The sequence below is a fragment of the Trichoderma breve genome, chromosome 6, assembly GCF_028502605.1.
Source record: "Trichoderma breve strain T069 chromosome 6, whole genome shotgun sequence".
Taxonomy (NCBI): Eukaryota; Fungi; Ascomycota; class Sordariomycetes; order Hypocreales; family Hypocreaceae; genus Trichoderma; species Trichoderma breve.
The window spans coordinates 2,395,868-2,419,879 of record NC_079237.1 but is presented as its reverse complement, the minus strand read 5'-3'; the positions used below and the strand labels follow the sequence as shown (position 1 = coordinate 2,419,879).

The following is a 24,012-nucleotide window of genomic DNA, read 5'->3' as shown; positions in this document are numbered from 1 at the left end:
ATCTGATTGGCAAAGGCTTTGCCCTTGCCAATTTCTCATTTGGCCTAGGCTTCCCTACCTCGGCCATTGGGTTCCTTGTGCTATTTCCTGGCAACCCACTCTGTCAGATTTAGAAAGGGTAAGCATCTAATATTACAAAGAGGAGAACAAGCTGTCTTCCCCAAATCCTGCTCAAGGAATTCTCACCTTGAACCGTCACCGGCTTGATTCCAAGCCTTTAAGCCCTCCAACAACCTGCTGTGATTAACCTAACATCCTTTAAGCAGGCAGCCGGTGTGTCCCGGAGTCTCAGACTAGGTCGAGCTGGTGGAACCTACCAAGCCTACGCCTCTCTGGCGCCCGGTCCCTGACGTATTGCCATTTGGGGCATGATGAACTAGGCCGTTGGCTCCGCAAACCCGCCATTGAGAATTTGCGAGTTTGCCAGAGGGTAGCCGGCTTTGTATTCGTCACAACACCTCGTCGAGCCGGGGAAAAAAATCTCACATCTTTTTCTTGCTATTGTTGGAGGAGTCGGCTCTCGAGGCTTGATGAGCTTTACTAACAGGCTATGACATCGGTCTCTCGACTTGTCCACCTAGCTTACCTTTTCTCTCGTTTGAGTGTTTAACATCCCCAGTTGCAACCATTTATAGGATCATCGTATTAGCAGATTTGATCCAGACACCCACCCACCACTTTCTAGTAGCTGTCCACACACATTTGTCGATTCGCACTTCTCGTTTCGTTCACCACACTTTCGTTAAAAAAAAAGGTCATTCGTTTAAACCCCGCGACCGGTACGGCTACAAAGGTGCCCATCTTGACTCTATACGATCGTTCTCCAACAGCACTGCCTCTTCGGCGCAACGAGAGGCTTCTTGCGACAAGGCCCATCGGGGCATGGACAACCCCAACCAACATAGGAGGCAGAATGACCCGCCTACCCATCACGCTCCTGCACAAAGATACTCAGTTCAGGGTTCTGTAGGCGGTCCCTCTGAGCGCTATCGAACGGCGCCCCTTGCATCATCTTCAACTCCAAGAGGTTTGGGGGGTGCGCCGACATATAGTACATATTACCAAGAACCCGCAGCCGCCTTTTCAAATCCGACAAACATGCCAACGACGGCTATGGCGTACGGGTCGGAATACGGCGCCGATTCGAGACCACAAACTCAGGGTTTCGGGGGCTACAACACGGGTATGATGATGTACAACGTGCCTCAGCCGAATACGCAAACTCCAGTCTATGACGCTCAACAATTCGGGCAACGGCAGCAGGCAGCAATGCATATGATGGCACCGGATGTCACGTCAACATACTTTAATCCCGAAGCAGGGAGCGCAGCAGCAGCAAGCATGCAGCACTCGGGCCAGGGGAGCAGCGCTTCAGCTGGGGTATATCAGCAGGGCCAATCCATGAGTTACGCGGGCAACATGCCTGCTACAGGCGCCATGCAGCAGACCTCAGGAGCCGCGGATTCCGCCATGGGAGAAGGGCAAGACTATGCTACGTCTGGGCTTCAAGAGAAGTGGCAAAACTACCAACGACAACTAGGATCCGTCTTTCAGGACATATCATCTGTTTCGTTGGAAAGAGCCGCCGAAACCCTTCTCAACATCTCTGGGTGGTTGCTCACGCAAGTGGCAGAATTAGGTATGAAGAGAGCAAAGATGGGTAAACTTGACATTGTGCTTACATGCAGAACAGGGCTCAGCCAAGATGACGCCAGCCTTCACGCCGAGAGAATAAAACTGTGGAACGACTTTAACCATGCGTGGTTAGCCCTTTGTTTTCGACAAAAAGAAATCATGTCATCCGGTCAGCAGCTATCAAGATCACAGCAGGTCATGTCGCAGGAAACGATAAAGAAAATGGGCGACGAGCTTGTTCGACTTTGCGACGGTATTGAGAGCCATGGTTTGGTTGATTATCAGTACGGAGTGTGGGAGGACCGAATCGAGACAGGTATAGCCGTTCCCTTTCTTTTTGTTATTGGCAGTTGAAAGTTGTGCTAATCAACCATCTAGTTCTTGAAGAATGCCTCGATCTCTACGACTCCCTCGAAGCGGCCGCCGGTACAAGCGGAGGATCTCGCTGATTCGCTTTTGCATACGATGCGAGTTACTACTACGCATATGACCGATACAGATGCATAGGCCACTTCGATGCTGGAGCGAGAACAAACGGCTGTTTACTTGCTTTTCAACTTTGTTCGCTGTCTTGTTTCTTTTTCTTTTCTTTTGCTTTTGGTATTACCCTTGCATTTCTAGCGGCTTGGGAAGTGTACATTATACGATGGGAACTTTCGACACGGCCTCTCCAATAGCGAAAACACGAATATTAACAAGGTTAGATCGGGGAGGAATAACATGGAGGAGAGGTTTCATAACTGGGTCTTATGGGTTACGGGATGGACGGATGGATGGATATTTGGGACATTTTTGCTTTTCTCGGAGGGGGCTGATGCATGTCTCTTGGATCAGGCCTGTGTTTTTAGTAGGGCGCAAGGGGGGAGGCCAGTGGCACAGCGTATCAAGTGATACGTCTGAATACTCCAATGGCTCTAGCTACGCTTGAATGGGCTGGCAAACTGGCCTATACACGGACACGCAAACATTCCAAAGAGGCACCTACAAACACGATGATGCAGCACACACACGGGCATAGAATGGTAAGGAATGCCATGTCATTATTGGGAGTGCGGCTCCTAGGCGAGCGGATTTCTGGCGAATTTGGTACGACAGTGTGGGAACTGGACGGGTATTTGGTAGACAACATGGGCAGGACAACGGCGGGAGCGGGCAAAAGCCTGCGAGGACCGAATGTTTTAGACAGGCGGCGTTGGATGTTGGACTCTCGGACAAAGATGTGAGACTGGCGATTGCTTCTCTGCTTTTTCTGTTTCTTTTCCTTTGTCTTTTGTTTTTTCTTTCCTAATCTTCATCACCCCGAGTCGAACAATAACGAGGGACTTATGCAAGATTCCCACTAAAAGTTTTTGTTTTGTCTATTCACATATTAAGTGTATCATGTTTAGACAATTGGTTAGATTATAGCCGGTCTGGGCCCTCAAGGGCAGCATCAGCCGGCTGGAAGTGGCACACAAGTTGCTAATGACTAGGTACATAGCAAACAGTCTAGATAGGCGGACTACGAAGAAGTTGAAGCCTGTGAATGAAACACGAGGCTGTGTATCTTACAAGTTTGTTGCGTAATCCCGTTGGAACCTTTGTGACATGGAGCAGGCATGAATGTCGTGTAGTCGAGAACCGCCGCTTATATCAGACGGTCGTCGGTCATCGGTCGAATTATCCAAGGGCCCCTGGACCGTAGCAGCCGGGTAGGGCGAGAAACGATGGATGGCATATGACGTCTCTCGTGTTTGTGCCAGAGCGTCTCTGTTGTTTGTCATGCATCCAGACAAGTAAGATTCCCGTCGGGGATAAGCCCGGTCCCGAAACCGGCTTGTCCCGGATATGCCTCCCGGAAGCCTGCAAGAGGGCGCATGACAAATTCCCATCCACTGCCCTCGTTCACATGGCAATTGGAAAACTAACGCGGCTACAGCCCCCAAGTGAGACGACGGGGCCTGGGGGGCTAGAATCAGGGGAGCAGCTGATGCTAGCGTTTCATGGGGTAACGTTAAATGTGCTGCTGAGATTTTGACGTCGGAGTAAGTGTGCGGCTTACCGGCTGAAGCGTCTAGCGGGTAGGTAATCAGGATATTCCCCTTGCCCTGTCGGCGCCGCCTATCATCTGGGCCCTCATCTGGGCTCTTCAGCCGGGGCTATCGGCAGTTGTGGACGCATAAACACAGGCTGTTAGCTGCATACCCGGAAGCGCTTGGCAAGCAGCCTCACAGCCAACGCATTGGTGAGGCGACAAGAGAAGCCACCGAGTCACCTGAGTTTGGTTGGTGTACACTGACGGGCGTATAGAATACGCCGAGGGTAATACTCACCATGGTGTCTCAATTGGGTTACATGTAACCAACCAACTACTCGTATTATTATTGCTTTGTCTTTGCCAAGGTTGGTCAGATGCCAGAAACCAGGGGTGAAAAGGAACTTTGTCTCCGGCCATGATAGTAACTCATCCGGGTTGAGGATGATTTATTTCCGGCCGGTTTCTTGCTGTAGCCAACAGCCGTCTGCTCGCCGGGGATATCGTGGACGAACGTGTAAGACGTCATCTCGAACCCGGCTCTGGTCTGTTTGGGAGCTGTTGCCGAGGTGTAGCTCGTCAAAGGCTGATTTTCGATCTATCGTAATTTGATCTGACCTCTCTAGACCGCATGTGACGGCAGTTTTGTGCAGGGGTAGCAGATCAGGGAGTGCGTCTGCTGCCACCATTGGGACAAGACGGTGATTCCCCAGATCCAGCTGGTTGCTGCTAGGGCAGTGGGAGGACAAGGAACTACCTGGTAGCACTGCCGATGGATTAGTATTACATATCCCTAGACACCTAGCTGTGAGGAATGTGTAGAAGCAGGTGAGGAGGGGGGGCTGACATGCTGAAGTAATGAGAGAGTGAATCGAATGGATAAGAAGAAAAAGTGTTGAGGAAAGGGGGAAAAGAAGGAGAGATGTGTCGTTGTCACTTATAGCATGTTAAATTTCTTAACCGACAGCTTACTAAGTACTTTAAGAATCTAGGAGAGAGAAGGAGAGAAGGAATGGGGGATGGAAAGAGGTGATGACGACAGAGAGACACTTCAAAAAGAAGAGAAGGAACTACTATGGAAAGTGGCTGTGCTACAGAGCTGAGATACAGGACCTGCTTATAATATGGTATTAAGGCACTATATAGTGATAGATAAAAATGATGAGATGCCCTCACGGCGACTAAAGAGTAGAAAAGAAGAAGAAAAGGAGGAAAGGGGGGAGAATTGCATTGCCAAGTTACAACAATGTCTCCTAATCAACATGATAGAATCGGCAAAGCAGCCACACAAGCCTCGTGAGATAAACCCGTTGCTTGGGTAGTTGAAATCCTGCCATCTCACAAACCTATGGTTTAGAGACCTGACGAGGCAGATCGAGACAAAAACCATCATTGGCCCCTCGACCCTTTAGGAGTGTCCTCAGTGTCGAGTTCCTTATCATGACTGCGTCAAGTTCTGCCGCCAACAAACTAAACAGCAAGTCTTATAGCAGATGCTCGGAAAGCCTCATCCAAATACCCTTACCTCCTTTCTTCCAAAGCTATCGGAGACTGAAATAAAAGACACTCGGGAATAAAAAAACAAGTGCCAGTAGATTGTATGCCGCGGCCAAACAAATAGTCAGGCCAATACCCAGTACCACCAACCTCGAAACTAATCCCATTCGTCCAAGCTGTCATTTCCGTGCCCATCTTGTCTCGGCTGTAGCACCAATCCGGTGATCCAATACCAAACTTTTTGAGTCACCCATGTTCAACTAGAAAGAAATAGGTTCATGTGTGGGACGCCTTGATTGGCCTGAAAAGGTTTCCCACATTGCACCACCACCAATTCGCCAAAACCGCTACGAGACACAAGACACAGAGCGGTCTGGTGGAGGGCTCCAAAGTCAATGTCTCTCCTTTTTTTGGATTTCGGGGGGTTCATCTATATTAGTAACAGCTATACCTTCTTTCACGAACGAAGAATGTACCGTCTTTCGCTGTGGATTTGGCTGTAGTCAAGCCTCAATAAGAAGCACACATGCTCGTCGTTCCGGGGGTACGTGTCTTTGACCAAGGAAAAACCTGCACACAAGAATGGTTGAAGAAATCGAATGTAGATATTCATTATCATAACTGCTGTATTCCATTATCCACAAGTATTCGCTCTCGGCATTGTCTGCCCGAGACCCAACGCTGCCCCTTTTTTCTCCTCTCCCGCGGACGCTTAGAATTGGTCTACATCGCCAGCCAGTTAGCACATCGCCACCAACCCCCAATCAAAGACACAATCTGGGAGATAAAAGAGAAAATAGTGAAAATGAAAACGCACCTAGAGTCATGCTCATGCTCACATCCGTATTCTCCACCATCTTAGTAAACTCCTCAAAGCTAATCTTGCCGTCCTTGTCCAGGTCCGCCTCCATTATCGTCTTGTCGACAATCTGCTGCAGCTGCTGGTCCTTCAAGTTGCTGCCCACCATCATCTTGAGCACGATGAAGAGCTCGCCGTTGCTGATGTAGCCGTCGCGGTCAATGTCGTATACCTTGAAGGCGAACTGCAGCTTCTGCTCCTTGTTGCCCTTGCTGCTGAAGGCGCTGAGGCCCGACACGAACTCCTGGAAGTCGACGTCGCCGCCGCCGTCCTCGTCGAAGATGGCGATCATGCTGGAGAAAATCATCCCGTGTTAGTGGTGAATCCTGTGAAAGGGAGGGGGGTGGTGGTGCGAGCGGTGTATGGAATCGCTGGGGAAGAGGGAAAGGGGGTAGACCGAACCGTGTCGCAAGCGGGTTGGAGGAGATTTGAGGAAGGCTAAGAAATTCGTCTCGTTCGATTGTGCCAGAATTATCCTATAGTAGAATATCAGTTAGTCTCGTGTCCTGTTCTGTCTTGTCCCGCCTTGCGTCGTCTCTGTTGAAAAGCGGCGGCAGCAGCCCAACCAAGCAGCCGGACACGATGCGCTGCGCTGGGTCTCCTTGTTCAATCGTACCTTGTCGAGTTTCATAAACCGTTTCCTTAACCGGTCGACCTCCTCTCTATCAACTATGCGACACAGGATTAGCAGGTGAGGCCGAGGATTTCAAGTGCTCTTAGGGGGAGGCGGCAGCCTACAGTTGGATCCTTGGACAATGTTGTCCAGCACGGTACTTGTGGTGTTGCCCATGTTGCAGGCGCAGCGACTCTTGCGCTAGCGGTGTCTCGATAAAAATGGTGTTTGAGGAGGAAATGCAGCGGATAGTTGGTGGGCGTGAGGCTGGTTGTGATATGTAGCGGTCATGTATCTGCAGCAGTCATGAATGTCGTCTGCGTCTACCTACTAATGTAAGGCTTGTATTATTTACGGTACAAGGCCGACATTCTCCTAGAGGGGTAGCTGGTCATGTGCACGGACCATGTCCCTTGAGATTGCCTCTACAGGAGATACGACGAATATGTACGAGTATGTAAGCCGCTTGCTGCTGCTGCTGGGCAGAAACAGCAATTCAATTCAGCCTTGCGAGAATTGAAGAAAATAATATTGCCAAAAATGGCTGTATCTTAGATGTCATCATGTCTAATTTTAGATGCTGCAGATGATTTGCATGGCAAAAAAAAGAAGGTATTTCATCGTGGTGTCATTCTGCAAGATAAAGTTGGGAGGTAACTTTAACCTCTAATGGCAGAACTCTATGTGTACTTTACCTCGTGGCTGGAAGCTTATGGCTGATAAAGAAGCTTGCAATGATTCAATTCTATCATCACGCATCTTAGTACATACTAGTCTAATAGGTAAATAACGTGAGCCAAGAGTGTAATAGAGTTAGAGTTATGATAGAGCCAATACATGAGCACGGTTCACCTGCATGAAGCCGTCCAATACCTTACATGTAGAAGCAGCACGGAAGCGTCACAGCTTCTTTGTACTGGTGCAGTGGTGCTTGCTTGCTTACCTAAAGATAGCGATGGCAGAAAAGCAAAAACCCGCCATGCCAACTTTCGGCTCCTCTCCGGCTGCCTGGGCGCGTTTTGGGCTCCTTTGTGGCCCGCCGCCCAGCCAACCAGAGGCGCGCCTCGCCCAGTGTGCCAATGCCTAGGCACCACTCGCCCACTGTTTTTTTTGCTCAGCAGCGCAGCGCGTGGGCCTTGCTGGCGACTTCAGGGGAGAGGGAGAGCCAAAAGGAGGGGGTGGCCCGAGCGCCCACATGTACCTGCGCCCGCCAAATACTATGGCGCCGTGACTTTGGGGCGGACCAGCGCTCGCCATCAAACAGCCGCAAATTTCCAGGCTTTGCACCAGTGAAAAATCTTCGCGCGGCAAAACAACCTCAACGTCACCTCATCGAACGCGAGCATTGAGCCATCAAAAAACCCAAACCACAACGCCTAAATCGTCCATCTGTTATCAACAGGCGACTGCGGACGTCTCGATTTATGACTTGATCTCTTTTTTTTGCGGATTTTCCGCTGGCTTTCTGCCGTCCTTCACCACCCTGGCAACATGTCATCCCGCAAAGTCCGAGTCAAGAAGTTGACGGTCAAAACCACTCTTCCCGTGCTCAGAGAGGATCAGATCGATGCTACTGAGTATGAATCACTACTTACCGAGTCGCAAATCGCGACCGGAGTCGACCAGACTGAGGAAAATGTGAGTCCTTTTCCCTCCATATCCACGCCACCGCAACTTCTGATATCACGTGGCCGGTCACGTGCTGTCTCCTTGCCTTACCTTTGCCTTGCCTTTTGCCTACCGGCGTATAAGTCGAGATGGCATATACGGAGTGCTGCAAATATGATGGCATCTCCCATCCTCATGTATCTCACTCTAGTATTTGATCACTCCTCTTTTTTCCATATTATTCATTTTCATTCTTTTTTTTTTTCTGTCGTCATCTTTTCTTCATCACTTTTTCCTCTTCCTTTTTCTTTCTTCAAACGTAATATATACTGACATCTTCTCTTTTTCTTCTTTCTTTTGTAGGAATATCATCTCCAATCCATTCTAAAAGAGGCGGGCACAAGCAATGATCAAGAAATTCCTGTGCCTCCACCGCAGGAAAGCGACATCAGCTATGATGGCCTCTATCCCGCAGCCTTTCACAAACCTTCCTCTTATATCCGATTTTCTCAGACAGTGGAGGAGTGTATTAGCTGTCAATATGACATGACAGCTGATGACAATGAATTTCTCAAATCATATAATAGTAATCCTCCCGCCGCTGGGTTGCTCAGCGAGGATGACTTCGAACGCATCATGGAGGTGTTCGAAGACACCGCAACGGAGCAAACGCCATTTGCATCAGTCGACAATACTGTTGTCGGCTATGATATGATGGTGCCCGGCCTCAATCAGCTTGGATCTGCATCCATATTGCAGCACGCCAAGCAGATATACGAGTACTGGAAGTCCAAGCGGCAGGAGGAAGGAAACAAACCACTGCACCCAACCATCAAATTTGAAACACATCAGGAGACTGATGACACCGACCCATACGTCTGCTTCAGACGGCGGGAGGTCAGGCAGACAAGGAAAACAAGGTCCAGAGACACCAAGATCGCCGAGACGCTCAAGCGTTTCCGTCGCGAGCTCGAGGATGGCCGCCAGCTGGTGCTGTTCGCATACGAGCGAGAGATGATGAAACGAGATCTATTGCAAATGGATCGGGCTATTTTCGAAGAAAGGGCTCGTCTAAAGCAGATCAAGACAAAACTAGGCATCAAGGGCGACGACGAAGACCTAGTCAACCAAAAGGTATGTTTTGAACCCAGGCCAGCTTGGCCCCCAACACGTATAAAGCCACTTGGCACTGACACGATGGGAATTACACAGTCTCAGAAGCGAAAGCCTGTAGAAGCTGCCGGAGCCCAGCGGCCTACGACACAGGTCCGGGTGCCGGTGCGGCCCGATGGACGCTCGCACGAACAAGACCTTGTGCTGCTTTCTGACCAGCTTGCCGAGAAGGAAAATGAACTCCGTAATGAGATTGAGACCAAGGTGCAGAATCATCGGAGGTGGAACCAGAATCATATTGATCTCACTCGAGATCCGCTTTCGCCGGTAAAAGCATTGGGTATGGAGCTCAAGTTCAGACCGGCAAAGACGCAATACTTAATGACGCCGCCGGCGTCAACGTCTTCAGAGTCGATGGATGTCGACGACGTACCTGAGCCTATGCAACTGGACAAGCTAGAGCTGCCAGTATTCCAGTTCCGTGGTGCGGACGTTGACGAGACACCACAAACTAATCAGCCGGCGTTCCGACGCCGTATCGGCCGACTCCAACGGCTCTGGATCGATCGAAGAGGTCTTTCGACACCTTCTCGGGCAGACGCGTACGAGTACTCGGACCGGTGGAAGTATGACTCTGACGATGAAGACGATGAGCCTCCAGTATATGAGGTTGATCCCTTTGACACAAGAGCGCTGAAGTTTAGGGCTACCATCCCTCTCAGCCCATATATCTTCCGGGCGAGGCCAACGGCCCCTCCAGAAGCGGTAAACGGTGTAGCAAATGGAAACAGAGTGCTACCGCCGCCGCCACAACCGCAACAGCAGCCGCAAGCGCCGCACCCTCCTGCAGTCCAACAGGCGCAGGCGGCATCATAAAGAAACCCCCCTCTCCCCGATGAATCCGGTACTGCATCCCTGTATGAGTATGGGTGTGTGGAGGTGTATATAAATTTTCAGCTCTCTTTTTTTCTCCAAACACGCTGGTATTGAAGGGTTCTCAAGAACGGACGGGACGGGGGGAGGTTTGGGAGGAGGAGTGATATTTTCGAGGTAGACGGAAACGACCGATGTATAGTACCTTAGCCTTGGTCAAGGCAATGCGAGGAGTTGGGAGTTGGGGTTGGTGCTTTAGGATTAGAAGAGGAAGAAGCCCCCCCAACGGGAGCAAATCAAGTAAAAGAAAAAAATCATACGAAACCTCGAACCGGCTTTGACCAGAGAGAAATATTTCTTCGTGCGCCATCCAATTCGTGTGATAAAGTGTATATGAGTCGGCGATGGAAGAGGAAGAGCTTGTCCTTTTTGTGCGAGCTTTTTCGCAAGGTGGGTGTCGTGACGCAGCCTGGTCTCACCTCATGGCGACCAGGGCGGATGACGTGAGGGGAAGCAGGCTGCGCAACGTGAGCTCGCCGGTTCTCATGTACGGTCGAGATCGCCATGGCATCGACAGCATTCGGTAGCAGGCCGTTGGAAGCTGGACGCTGGCCATGGCTGATAACAGAAGCTTCGTGTCCGTTCTCATCTTGACTGTGTCTGCTGCGAGGCTGCCGTTAGCTGTAGGCTGACGAAAGAGAAGTAGGCAAAGGCGCCGACACACAATCGGGTTCAAAGGGGGATTCTGCCTTGCAGCCAAGGGCACGACAAACCGGAACGCAAAACATCCAATGTCTCATGGCCAGTTCCTATCATGAGAGATTTTTGCAACGGACCAGCGACCTGGATGGGTGAATTTTCTTCTTGTGCTTGGTGGGTGTTTTTTTTTTCCTGCTCCCAGCTAGAGGGTAAAGGAAAAAAGTCGAGGGGAAAGAAAGTGAGTGGTCGATGTGGACCGCGGGAACGGCTGCAAGTGGATTTTTGGGGGATTTCCGCCCACACAGGCGGCAGAAGCACGCACTCAATGGGGGACATGGTAGTACCAGGCAGGCAGGTATTGGCCGAGTAAAAGGCGCACCGCAAGAGTACATGCCGTGGTGGTACAGGGCCGAAGCGGGCCAGGCCAGGCCAGGCCCAGGCCAGGGAAGAGCAGCGCTTTAGTGCGAGGGTGGTTGATGACAGAGCGAGTCCTGGGAGCGCTAAAGGGGATTTGCCGACAGGGTCGCCGAGTCTCGCAAATCCCAGTGCCTCGGAGAAAGGGCAGCGCGTTGGCGGGAGTAGAACTTGAGCCGCGGTGAATGGAGGAATATGAAGCTTTACAGAGAGGAGCAAAGAGGAGGGATTACGGAATCCTGTACAAATACGAGTTCAACGAGAGAGCATTGCAATCTTACATAAGCCGGCGCAGGATGGATGCTTTGAAACGGCAGAGATACAGAAATTGGGAAGGAGCGTACGAGCACAATCAACCGCAAAAAGGGAAGGATGCCAAATGCTTGCTGCAAGTGAGCGAGCCATTGGCGGCGCCCCGCTATTTTCTGCTTCTGGCCAACTGCTACGCTGCAACGAACCCCTCCATTTTTTTTCTTTTTGACGTTTCTCGTGAATGTTGAACGCATCATCATCCATCATTTTGCTAGGCGAACATCCCAAATTTCCAGAGGTTTACTATTTATTTTCTTTCGATTCTGTATTTTGATAAAACCATTTGCCGTTTCCCTTTTCAGAACAGCCTCACTTCTGCAAGAGAGCCATCAAGACAACGAACGGCCTCTAGATAGCGATATCTAAATCCCCCACCTGGAAGCCGCTCCGTGAAAGAGTCACCACATCCCGTACATCAAGAGCATCGCCGGCCGGGCGCAAACGTAGCGCAGTATCACCAACTGCTTCATCTCCCACAGAAAGCCACTGAGAATCATCTCGACCCTCCAGTCGCCCAGCATGGCCGCTGCCAGCGTCGCTTCTCCAGTGCCGCATCTTCCAACCTCTGCCTCTACCTCCATCACACCCACCTCCAATACCTCTACATCCACATCTACATCCTCAGCTACATCAGACATGGCCGCCGCGACCTCCAAATCATCATGGATCGCCCTCGGGTGCGAGGGCTCCGCCAACAAGCTCGGCATCGGCCTTATCCGCCACACTACAACCTCAACCACCATCCTCTCCAACCTCCGCCACACCTTCATCTCCCCCCCAGGCACGGGCTTCCTCCCCAAAGACACGGCGCTGCACCACCGCACCGAGTTCGTCGCCCTTGCGCGCCGCGCCATTGCCGAGGCCGGCATCACGCCCGCCGACGTCGACTGCATCTGCTTCACTCAGGGTCCCGGCATGGGCGCTCCGCTGACCAGCGTGGCCATCGGAGCCCGCACCCTGGCCTTGCTGTGGGACAAGCCGCTGGTGGGCGTCAACCACTGTGTGGGACATATCGAGATGGGCCGTGATGTGACGGGCGCCGACAACCCCGTTGTGCTCTATGTCAGCGGCGGCAACTCGCAGGTGATTGCCTACGCTGAGAAGCGCTATCGCATCTTTGGTGAGACGCTCGACATCGCCGTGGGCAACTGTCTCGACCGCTTCGCCCGCGTCCTCAACATCAGCAACGACCCAGCGCCGGGCTACAACATCGAGCAGCTGGCCAAGAAGGGCACCAAGCTGCTCGACCTCCCCTATGTCGTCAAGGGCATGGACTGCTCCTTCTCCGGCATCCTCGCCAGCGCAGAGGCCCTAGCCGCACAGCTCCTCCAGCTCGGCCCCGAAGGCGCAGGTTTCACCACCGAAGACCTGTGCTTCTCCCTGCAGGAGACCATCTTCGCCATGCTGGTCGAGATCACCGAGCGGGCCATGGCCCACGTGGGCAGCAGCGAGGTCCTCATCGTCGGCGGCGTGGGCTGCAACGAGCGGCTGCAGGACATGATTGCGAGCATGGCCAAGGAGCGAGGCGGCAGCGTCTTTGCCATGGACGAGAGATTCTGCATCGACAATGGCATCATGATTGCGCATGCCGGGCTGTTGGCGTATAGAACGGGTTTCCGCACGTCACTTGAAGAGAGCGTGTGCACGCAGCGTTTCAGAACGGACGATGTATATGTCGAGTGGAGGGACTAGAAATATAAGAGAAAGAATACAAAAAAGAAGATAAAAAAAAAATAAACCAGTAATAGACACACACAAAGAAGCAATGATGGGGTCAGCGTGAAAAAGGAGGAGGAAATAACCAAACTGCACTGTAAATTGTGCGAGCATTCATACATCTCGCCCATCTGTCTATCTGGTTGGTTCATTGCGAACCCCTCGGATCTCTACTGCAGCCACCAGGCTTCTTCACCATAATAAGCCAGAGATATAATAACCCGCAGCTGATTTCCACCATCCCATGTAAAAATGCCCATATCATGGCATTTAACAAATAAAAAAAGTAAACAGAATACCCCTCCATGAATAGAGGAAATAGAGTAAAAAGGGGGGGTGCGGGAAACAAATAAAAATAATACACATTAACCCTCATTGAAACGCCATAAAGCGGCGTCTTCGACCCATCCTCATCGTCTTCATCCATCTTCTTCCCCCTTCTCTCATTGTTTAGGGAAACCTCCCTTTAACCTTCATCTGTGGAAGTAGGCTTGTAAATAATTGTAGTGACATACTGTAAAGCACCAAATTGTTAGCCAATACCGCCAGCGGTAACAGTCCCCCCTTAAACTCCCGAAACTCAACTTACCTTGTTGTGATATCTAGTAGTTGCTGACACAGCCAGAACATTGTTTTTGATACTGCTGGTCGCAAGGTGATTCAAAACGGTATGGTTGGGCATGTTCAAGACGCTGTTGTCATCCTTCATCAGGGTCGCAGCGTTGAGGATTGGTTTGCCCAGGAAGCCGGGCAAGCTCGGCGGTGTCGTCAGCTTCTCTATGGCGGACACGGCATTGCGATAGGCCGGCGATTCCTCAGCTTGGTCGAAATCGAGTAGGTACTGTGGGATTTGACCATTGTAAGCCTCTTGCGGCAAGACAGGCTTTCCCCTGGCCACCTTGGGCTCTTCCTTGGACTCAGAATCGGGTTGAGATCCGCTCTTCTCCTTTGCGGCTTCGGTAGCCTCGATAACCTCGCCTTTTTTGGTCGCCAACACGTCATCGGGGTTGACCTCGATATAGTTTACCAAGTTGTTTCCAAAATCAACAGTGGTAGGGAGTTCGGGCGATGTCTGCATAATCCCATCGACCAAGAAGCGGATGTGATGGGTGCCGGGCAACACGTGAATCGTGGCGGCAAAGACACCTGGTTGGCCCTCGCTGTAAATCATAATTGTGTTAGTCAAAACCCATATAGATCAGAAAATATGTGCAAACATTGTCGGCACATGCTAAGGCACCAACTCTGTTGTTGTTGTTATGGAGTCATAGTACTTACACAGGACGCAGCCGGAGCTTTCGATTCCAGTGGAAAATGGTACCGGTAACCCAAATCTTTTCACCACCTCCCCTCCACTCAATCCTGGTAGCAACGACGGGCCTGGTCTTGTCCACGCGTAGCTCCTCGCCCTCGTCATCCTCGGCCGTGCCCGAGCTGAGCGCGGAGCTCTTCCTCGTCAAGGCTTCGGACGATTCGCCGAGCTCGAGATCGGCCAGGCTCTCGTCGGGTCCGAGGATGGGCGAGCCAGGCGTGTGGACCTCCTCCTCAATGGGAAGCGGCAGGCGAGGCGGGCGCATCATGTACATGTCCGTCAGGCTACTGTTGGAAAAGAGCTGGGCATCGAAATTTGGCGGGATGGCTGGGATATGAGGACGCGCCAGAGACCCCTCGATAGGGACGGCAACGGGCTTGGAGGGTTCGTCGCGTAGGATGGGTCGCGGCTCGGACGGTTTGGGGCTGCCGGCGACGACGGCCGCGGCAACGGCGGCAGCGGCGTTGGCGACGGAGGAGACGGTGCTGCTATGCGGCGAGCCGCTGAGCGAGGAGACGCCGGTGGCGGGCACGCTCTTGGTCTTGGGATTGGGCACGGAGGCGGCGATGGAGCCCTGGGCCTGGAGAGACGAGGACTCGGTGGCGGCAGCGGCGCGGGCACCGTGGATGGGGATGATGTTGCGGGATCCGTCCTTGCGATGCTGAGGCTGGCGAGGAGACTGAGACTGAGAGTCGACGCCTGGCTGCGGCTGCGGAGGCGATCCAGACCCAGACCCAGGCCCGCCGGCCTTGTTGGACGCCGAATGGTTGTTACCCATGGTTTGGGAACCCGACCAGGGGTGGCGGCAGGGACGTGGGAAGCGAGGGCGAGAAGAGAAAACAACAATCCCAGACACAGACAGAGGATGGGCTGCTAGCGGGAGTCAGAGGGGGGTTGCAGAGGCGACCGGTTGGCGGCTTGTCGTTGCACAAGGCACCGGCGAGCAGGGCTGGGCAGCGGGGAGACTCGCGTGACGATGCTTGGGCGAACGTGGTTGGATTGCGGCGTGCTGAGAGGATGAAACGGCGGTGGGGGTTTTGAGGGATCTCGATGTGTCGATGTGATGTGTCTGTCTGGGTCAAGAGGTCATCTAGATCGGCTCTAAACGGCGGTGTTTTTTGGGGGCCGAATGTTGTTCGACGACGAGCTGCGTGGTGTGCTGAGCTGTGCCCGTCTTGTCTTGACTTGCAGCGAAATCCGATCAAGCAATCAAATGAAACGATCAAAACGAGGACCCAGCAATCAAATCAATCCCGTCCGTCAAATTCCAGATTCCGGGCCCCGGGTGGAAATTCCCGAGGCAAACACTCAAAGCGCGCGAGAGGGGCCTTTTTCTGCTGATGGCCGTGTGTTCTTGTCTTGGGTTGTCTAATCTCCTCCGTCCGGGTTCCTTTTTCGGGGCTTCTGCATGCAGCGCCTACTGTACAGTAAGAGGGGACGCTCGTGGGGGTTCCAGGTATGTAAGGTTCCTTTTTTTCTCCCCCTTCAGCTGTCGTGTCGTCTCGCCTGTGCCGTGGCAGCCCGTCGTGCAGCAGACGATCGTGGGTTGGAGGAACTGGAGCGGGAAGCTGGCCAGTAGGATCGGGCCCATGGGGGGGGTTTGTGGTGGGGGAATGTGCTGCTCTTATCTGTGGTTTGATGCTTCTTTCTTGCCTTGGGCCTGGCCAAGTACCTCCGGGTGCAGCGCGGATTAGCACTGGCGTACTGGGTACATATGTACAGTCGGTGGACACATGCTGACGCTGGGCTGCAGAGGTTCCCTGTACCTGAGCTGCAAGCGTGCTATCCACATCCGGGACATTTTTCCCTGGTCCTGCCATGACGACACTCTATTAACAACCGGAACTTTAGCCTGCGCGGGTAGTCACAAATGATGGGCTTCTGTACCTGTATTGCAGCAAGAGCAGGTACCTGTCAGCTTCGGTGATTTAATTAATAGCCAAGACGGATACCTAACTCCAAGTTGTTTATTAATATCCATACCTAGTACGCAGCTGTCATCACGAAATACCTAGTATGCAAGTAATCATACCTACCCATCAAGAAGTATAATAGCCAAGAGCGTCTTTTGAGAATTCCTCATTTCATACAATAATATGCTTTGGTCATTAAATATTCACTCGGAAACCCTCGATCATCTGGATCTGGTAGATCCTTACACCCATATCTTTTGACCGCATTCTCATGCGCCACTCCAACTTATAACCGTCATACACAACCAAGCACTTCAACTTGACAAGATAGCCACCAAGTTCAGAAGAATCAATCAACTCTAATTAAATACAAAACCCACATACTATCCCAGTCCAGATCCAATCTTCGCATCTCCCAATCTCTCGCATTATATGAACATACAGTATCAGCTAAGCTCCAGGTTAGCCCCGCCACACCTCCCCAGCCACACTCACAACACCCCATACCTCACCTCACTCATACCACAACAATATCCCCATGCAAATGTACCCTTGAATCACCACCTTTTCCATACCTCTCTCTCATACTTCTTCCCACCCTCAAACCTCCCAAAAAATCTTCACCCTCATGCCAACAAACATTTTCTCACAAAAATGGACGTCTCCGCCATCCTCGACCACCTCCGCCCCGTTTTCCGCGTCTTCTCCTTTCTCGGCCGCATCTTACTCTTCCCCTTGCGACTGGCCTCCGTACCCTTGTCGTATCTCCTGAGCGCCATTCGCATCGTGTTTGCGCCGGCGATATACCTGGTTGCGTACATTACCAGTTGGTGTCGTGGTGTCTTTGACTTTATTCTTGCTCTTCAGGTGCGTTATTTTCCCCTTTTGATATGAAATGTCTTGTGCTATCGCCTCTGTTATGTCGCTTTGACGTGTTAGTGGGACTGGTTGCTAATAAACTCCTGCGTATCTGACATATAGCCTTTATATACATTTGTACGTCTTCACTATAATAATAAAGCCCAACAAGAAGAAAACCATCTACCTCCTCTAATGTAAGTAAAACGACACAGCTAATCTGTTCTTCATAGCTCGCCACTGCTGCAGCAGTCGGCATCTTCGCCGGCTTCACCCTGGCCACCTCCTCAACCGTCATCACATCCTACCTCGGCATGCAAGACAGTGGCAGCACCTCTCAAGGACCTCACTCACGTGCCTCCCAGGGCAAAAAACCACTGTCGTCCTTATCAACGCCAACTCTCAAAGACGATTCGTCCTCTAATGAGGGAGAGTGGTACTGGCCGGATCCCTCTCCCTCACGCCGCCGTGTTGCAGCTGGGCTTCTGTCACAGACGATTCTTGAAGAAGAGGACGACTCTGATATATGATTTCTTCTTACAATAGCTACTTGTGCGCTTCTAATGCTTTGCTAGCGACTTTACGCGGCCCCCCCTTTTTTGCATAGTTTGAGTTTATACATGCAGTGCTATTGCCCCTTCTTCCGTGACGGTAACCCTCTTTTATCCCAACTGCTGCTGCCAAGGCCAAGGCGGCAGTAAGCAGCAGGCGTCCTCAAGCTCAACCATTTACATCCTTCATCTGTTGCCTCCAACGCCATTCCAACCCCCATAAAACCAGAAATTCTGTCAAGGGAACTAATTCCGTGGGATATCATAAAAAAGTGCAAAATGGCTGAAACGTAAGCCAATTATCCATGACCATATGTATGGCTCACATATCTATGCGTGTATGTTGACGGTACTATGTTGTATTCATCGTCGATACATGTCTCGGTCGCGATTCCTATCGTGTATCGGCGAGCGGCTTCGGCTTCTTGTTCGCCGCTCTCTATCGTATCGTCGCCCACTGTCCTTACTGGTAGGGCGTCGTCGGTCATCACGAGGCCGGTCATCGTCCCTGCGTCGACCTCCCGCCTCTTCGCGACCATAGCTCGGAATGTAAGTGTCTATATCTGGTCCGCGGCCCGGCCCGCGGTTGCGAGGCGCCCGATCTCGATCTCGGTGGTCAGCATCCTCCCAGTTCGGCGGTCGGTCTTGGGGAGGCCGTGATGGAGGCCCACGCTCTCGATCCCGCCAAGCAGGCCGCCTCTCGTCCGGGCCACCGCCCCTGAAGCGTCCCCCGTTGGCACCACTTCGACCACCGTAGGCGTCATTGCTGTTGAACCCGGCAGTTGCTCCATTTGCATCGGGACCGAGGCCAACCGTTCCGCCCTTGGGAGCAGGGGGCAGGGCAGCTTTGCGGTCGTGGAATTTTCTCCGATCAAGCTCATGGCTCTCTTCGTAAGTAGGAAGCTGATGTGGTTCCATTGGTAGCGGCTCCTTCTTGAAGTACGGATGTTGTAAGGCATCCACGGCATTAATCCGTGTCTTCCAGTCCAGTTTTAGCAAATCTTTTAACAGAGCAATTGCTCCAGAGCCGTACCTGAAGAAATGTGTTAGTCGCACATAGTCAATCGTGGCATTAGTTATTTATGGGCGAGTGGCAACATACTCCCTAAAGCGGCTTTGAAGATTTCCTGGTCGTGACCTGGGAGACAAGTGTTCACCTCCAGGTAGGCTCTTCCATCCTGGCATAGTCTCATCAGTGGGCGAGCCCATTAGATCCCATATGAGTTCGAGCTGGTGAGCGTCACTCTCGCCAGCAAGAATGGGTTTGCCGAATAGCATTTCCCCAAAAACACAGCTATAAGGAGTTAGTTTCGTTTGAAGCAGTGACACTGATTAAAGAGAGGATAACAGGGAGATTAAACTGCAGAAAACAAGAAGAGGCGCCATATCTTACCCAACACCCCAGACGTCAATAGCGGGGGTATATCGTCTTAGTTGCAGCAGAAGTTCGGGCGGACGGTACCACCTAGTGACAACCAACCCGGTGTAGTCTCGTCGGCCTTCTCCAACAACATGGCCCGCCCGCGGCGTTGGTCCATCATAGTGGCGGGCCAGGCCAAAATCAGCAATCTGGAGGATGCCCTTGTTGTTGATGAGAAGGTTGGCAGCCTTCATATCTCGGTGGAGGACGTGGTTATCGTGAAGGTAGCGCAGACCTTGGAGTAGCTGGAGCATGTAGCACTTGATCTGAGCCTCCTTGAAGTGGACAGATGGATTATCGAGAAGGCCCGAGAGATCGTGATCCATGTAAGGCGTCACCATGTACATGATGGGTTTCTTGCGCTTGTCGGCTACGTATAACTCTGTTAGCAGAAGAAGGATGATAATAGAGACAGAAAAGGGATGATGAAGAAAATGGATGATCAAAGAAGAGAAGATGGTGGGGAATGCTCACTCTGTCTCGTGGGGTGCTCTACAGCCATATCTTCCAATCTCAGAATGTTTGGGTGCGACAGCAGCTTGAGCAGCTTGATTTCTCGCAGAGCAGTAATGGGAAACTGAAGCAAGTCAGAGGAGAGAAAGCGAGTTTGGTATGCCTGATGCCGCCACCTACACCGTCTTTTTCATGGTGCATAATAATCTTCTTCAAGGCGACGAGAGCGCCTGTCTTGCGGGATCGAGCGCGATGGACCTCACTACAGTACAAGTGTTTGCATTAGCTTCCCATCTTTAGATTTAGTGATTTGAAAGAACAGGGGGTTCTATACCCAAAGGTACCCTCGCCCAATTTGCCTTGCAGCTCATAGTCGGCTATCCGGGAGCAACCTTGAAAGCTGGACTTTGGTCTGCTGTGATTCAGGGCAAAGGTTCGTGGTGAAGTGCCATCGGGGGTCGTTTCGGAGGGTCGATCCATGACGCGCGCCGGGTTCGTTGAGTCGAATCGCTGGCTCAAGCAGAGGCGGAAGCGTCGTCAAGAAGAATTGCAAGAGAGGGAGAATAGCTGGGCGACGCTTGTTTTGGGCAAATGAAGCGCGTTTTATGGGAGAGTCGTGGTGTGATGAGCGCGCATCGTTCTTTGTCTTGGGCCTTTGAAACCCCCCGCAAGAGCGCCGTCGAAGAAGCGGATAGCGAACGGATGGCCGGGTTAAGGAAATGTTTCAGCAGTATATAATTATTGATTCGATTTCTGTTGTCGTCAAAGAGTTGCGATGGCCCAGGCGCGAGAGGAATGGCGAGGAGAGACCGGGAGATTTGCCAAATCGAAAGAAGAAGAAAAAAGGTTGATTCCGCGAATTGAATCGGCGCTGAGCAGAAAGTCAAGGAAGATGGCGTTGAGGGCTCGCGCTTATCCCAATCGGATGTGACAAGAGGCTGGTGGAGCTGTACCTGAATTGTACTTGAGCTGACGGCATGGAGCTGTGGGAGGGTGCATGTGCCTGGGCGGTACTGCGTTGACAGCAAGTTGCGCCGTGCTTCGTACCGGCTCTTTTTTGTTTCTTTCGGTATCAGTTGATGGTTGTACCGAGTACAATCCATGTCAGAAGAGAAGCTTCCGTCGGTAAATAATTAGGCGTCATCCATCGTTCTCCGATCAGTGGCCTCGCAGGGCAAGTTTTTCGACTCCCAGGATCCAAGTGACGTAAGGTACTCAATACAGATGATGTTGGAATATGCCGAATGGAGACGATGGATGGATGGGCAAGGTTCAAGCAGGTACTTGCAGACACGGCTAATCTGGCGCCACCGGACATGTACCGATACTGTACTCGGCCATCTGCATCTTGCTGCACCCCTGAAGGCCGCCTCTGATGCTACTGGACTGCATTTGCGCCCGTGGAAACTCCCCCAGATCTGGATTGGGACTATTGACTGCGATTGATGCTAATACGGAACGAGCCCGAAGCCGCTGCTACGCGAGTTGGGAAGCCCGGCCGTTATTCTAGATGCGTTAGTGCTGTATATTATTAGAGTGTGCCTGTATACAGAGGTATCTTTCATCGAATTGATCTCATTTTCAATCAAGGTACTACTCCGTGCAGATTCTACAATACACATCACAAGTTCACACCTTTACTCTCTTCCCTCATCCATGCTTGCACATCTATTCGTTTCCTTTCCGAATAATTTACGTTACAGATGCACATCAGTTAATTAATTAACTTACACAAGGGCCCAGAATTCAAAAAAGCAGCCCCCCCAAAACCACATGATAACATGCACCTCCGATTCTCGAGATTCTATTACCCCTTCGTATCCACTCCGTCGCCTCTCTTCCTCGCGTGCTAGACTTTTAACAGCAAAATGGCTGCACATGCCGACATTTGCTATGACTAAATTCTTATCAAACTTTTCTCCTTCTCCTTTGTTCTTCCTGTCCGTTTTTTCCCATTGTCCACATGACGAGATTTTTTCGTAATTAGCAAGCAACTTTGTACTACGCTGTTGGGCCGCCTCTTTTTCTTAGTCCGCTTTCCTGCTTCCTTTTTTTCCTTATCTGGAGCATATGTACGGGTGCGGTACCGCCTTGATAAGAAGAGTGACCTTCCGCACTTTTACATCCAAGCTTTCAACCTCTTTTCTCTTTGTATCACTTCATTCTCTAGCAGTTGATTCTTTCATCTCGGCATCTTTATTTTTCTCGTCTTTAGTTAGATAAACTTACCACCTGCTATACAGCCTCTCATGTCGCCCGCCATCACCGATTCGCCTCCCCTCAACGCCGGGCTCCCCGAGTCCCGGGTTTTGATCATCGGCACCGGAGGCACGATATGCATGCAAGAAGGGCCCGACGGCCTTGCGCCCAGCGATGGATTTCTGGAGAGTGCTATGGCTCCCAGACCGACGTTTAATGATAAATCAGAACCAAGTGGTGAGTTTGCTTTATTGTATATACTTGTGTAGATGAGGGTAAAGCTCATACCTACTACACACTCTCTCCCGGCATTATATAAAAGCACACATATGGGTTCACCTTCATATTTAAAAGCCGCTAGCTAACATTCATATTCCTCAAAGTCAAGCTGCAAGCATCCCGCAGTGGTCAGATGATCCAGCTCGACAGCCTGAGAACACCCCCAACAGCCTACCAGAGACACGTCCGCTACTCCGTCCTGGAATTCGACCCGTTGCTCGACTCCAGCAACATCTCTGCCAACGACTGGGCCAACATGGCCACTGCCATTAAAGAAAACTACCACCTCTTTGACGGCTTCGTCATCCTCCACGGCACCGATTCGCTGGCTTACACGGCCTCTGCCCTCTCCTTCATGCTGGCCAACCTGGGTAAGCCCGTCATCCTTACCGGCTCGCAGGCCCCCATCTTTGCTCTCCAGTCCGATGCTGTCGACAACTTGCTCGGCTCGCTCATCATTGCCGGAACCTTTGTCATCCCAGAAGTGTGTCTCTTCTTCCGCGACACGCTGTACCGTGGCAACCGCACCACAAAGGTCTCAGCCGCCTCCTTTGATGCCTTTGCCAGCCCCAACTGCGAGCCCCTGGCCAAGGTCAACGGCCTTGGCATCAATGTGAATTGGCATCTGGTTCTCCGACCCACCACCATTGCCGAGTTCCACGTCTTCAAGCACCTCGACACAACCCACGTTGCGTGTCTGCGTGTCTTCCCTGGCATCAAGCCTGAAATGGTCGATGCTGTCCTTCACCTTCCGGACCTAAGGGGCCTCATCCTCGAGACTTTTGGTATGGGAAATGTCCCAGGTGGCGTCGACGGCCGTCTCACAGAAGTGATTCGCTCCGCTGTCGACAGGGGCATCATCGTCGTCAATGTCAGCCAATGCGTTAACGGCTTCGTGTCCCCCGTCTACGCCCCTGGAACCCAACTCGGCCGCATGGGTGTCATATTCGGCCTCGACCTTACGGCCGAAGCAGCCCTTGCCAAGCTCTCACACCTCCTCGCCCTCCCTAACCTCACCCAAAAGGACATTGTAGCCCAGTTTTCGCGCTCGCTTCGTGGTGAGATGACTGAGATTGCGCACCCTAGCTTTTCTCACCCAACGCCTCCCCTCGACGCCGCTTCTCGCCTGACAGCCACCGAGTCTGCCTTTACAGCCCTGGGCTACGCCATCAAAAATGGAGAAATAGACGTCGTCAGGCAACTCCTCGAGGGTGAAGGTAGTCATCTTCTCAAGACGGCCGACTACGCCGGCAATACAGCCGTGCACTTGGCCGCGGTATCAGGCAACACCGAAATCATGCTCGAGCTTCTCAAGCGTGGCGCCAGCGTGCACGAGCGCAACAGGGCGGACAACTCGCCCCTCTTCCTGGCATCGCTGTCTGGCAAAGACGACTGCGCGCAGCTTCTCAAGACTGCAGGCGCCCACCTTTCCGTCGAGGAGATTGAGCGAGGACCCTTGGCCAAGCACCACCAAGAGGTGAAATGAAGTAACAAGAGGATGACCAAGTACGGCATGAAGATAGAGGAAACTGAAACGCACAAGGTTGCGAGACTTGATATAGACGACGGTATGAACAAAGCCTGTATGTAAGGCCACTATGGTATGCACTCAGTTGATGGGAAAACGGCTGGTTGGCTTTGATAACAGGTTACTTTGATGTACCTTGAAGACCA

General features: G+C 51.8%; 8 protein-coding genes across 8 annotated transcripts; 5 read left to right on the top strand and 3 right to left on the bottom strand.

The window, feature by feature from the left end:
* Positions 1 to 1,098: 1,098 nt before the first annotated feature.
* T069G_09665 (uncharacterized protein) lies at positions 1,099 to 2,084 on the top strand (the record flags this gene model as incomplete). Its single annotated transcript, XM_056176875.1, has 3 exons — positions 1,099 to 1,639; positions 1,694 to 1,951; positions 2,014 to 2,084. 3 exons carry the CDS (start codon positions 1,099 to 1,101, stop codon positions 2,082 to 2,084), a joined length of 870 nt encoding a protein of 289 aa, XP_056025353.1.
* Positions 2,085 to 5,858: 3,774 nt separating this feature from the next.
* T069G_09664 (EF hand domain-containing protein) lies at positions 5,859 to 6,795 on the bottom strand (the record flags this gene model as incomplete). Its single annotated transcript, XM_056176874.1, has 5 exons — positions 5,859 to 5,869; positions 5,964 to 6,298; positions 6,408 to 6,481; positions 6,622 to 6,674; positions 6,744 to 6,795. The coding sequence occupies 5 exons, from the start codon at positions 6,793 to 6,795 to the stop codon at positions 5,859 to 5,861; spliced, it is 525 nt and encodes a 174-aa protein (XP_056025352.1).
* A 1,314-nt stretch (positions 6,796 to 8,109) lies between these two features.
* T069G_09663 (enhancer of polycomb-like domain-containing protein) lies at positions 8,110 to 10,215 on the top strand (the record flags this gene model as incomplete). Its single annotated transcript, XM_056176873.1, has 3 exons — positions 8,110 to 8,256; positions 8,590 to 9,360; positions 9,439 to 10,215. 3 exons carry the CDS (start codon positions 8,110 to 8,112, stop codon positions 10,213 to 10,215), a joined length of 1,695 nt encoding a protein of 564 aa, XP_056025351.1.
* A 1,941-nt stretch (positions 10,216 to 12,156) lies between these two features.
* T069G_09662 (glycoprotease family domain-containing protein) lies at positions 12,157 to 13,329 on the top strand (the record flags this gene model as incomplete). The annotated part of the gene is made up of 1 exon (XM_056176872.1): positions 12,157 to 13,329. The coding sequence occupies one exon, from the start codon at positions 12,157 to 12,159 to the stop codon at positions 13,327 to 13,329; it is 1,173 nt and encodes a 390-aa protein (XP_056025350.1).
* A 490-nt stretch (positions 13,330 to 13,819) lies between these two features.
* On the bottom strand, positions 13,820 to 15,443 carry T069G_09661 (5'-AMP-activated protein kinase beta subunit, interaction domain-containing protein; the record flags this gene model as incomplete). Its single annotated transcript, XM_056176871.1, has 3 exons — positions 13,820 to 13,867; positions 13,943 to 14,513; positions 14,632 to 15,443. The coding sequence occupies 3 exons, from the start codon at positions 15,441 to 15,443 to the stop codon at positions 13,820 to 13,822; spliced, it is 1,431 nt and encodes a 476-aa protein (XP_056025349.1).
* A 1,789-nt stretch (positions 15,444 to 17,232) lies between these two features.
* On the top strand, positions 17,233 to 17,966 carry T069G_09660 (uncharacterized protein; the record flags this gene model as incomplete). The annotated part of the gene is made up of 3 exons (XM_056176870.1): positions 17,233 to 17,445; positions 17,560 to 17,574; positions 17,670 to 17,966. The coding sequence occupies 3 exons, from the start codon at positions 17,233 to 17,235 to the stop codon at positions 17,964 to 17,966; spliced, it is 525 nt and encodes a 174-aa protein (XP_056025348.1).
* A 384-nt stretch (positions 17,967 to 18,350) lies between these two features.
* T069G_09659 (protein kinase domain-containing protein) lies at positions 18,351 to 20,340 on the bottom strand (the record flags this gene model as incomplete). The annotated part of the gene is made up of 6 exons (XM_056176869.1): positions 18,351 to 19,020; positions 19,090 to 19,281; positions 19,381 to 19,777; positions 19,882 to 19,984; positions 20,041 to 20,122; positions 20,195 to 20,340. The coding sequence occupies 6 exons, from the start codon at positions 20,338 to 20,340 to the stop codon at positions 18,351 to 18,353; spliced, it is 1,590 nt and encodes a 529-aa protein (XP_056025347.1).
* A 1,769-nt stretch (positions 20,341 to 22,109) lies between these two features.
* Positions 22,110 to 23,824, top strand: T069G_09658 (ankyrin repeats (3 copies) domain-containing protein; the record flags this gene model as incomplete). Its single annotated transcript, XM_056176868.1, has 3 exons — positions 22,110 to 22,296; positions 22,443 to 22,822; positions 22,874 to 23,824. The coding sequence occupies 3 exons, from the start codon at positions 22,110 to 22,112 to the stop codon at positions 23,822 to 23,824; spliced, it is 1,518 nt and encodes a 505-aa protein (XP_056025346.1).
* Positions 23,825 to 24,012: the final 188 nt, after the last annotated feature.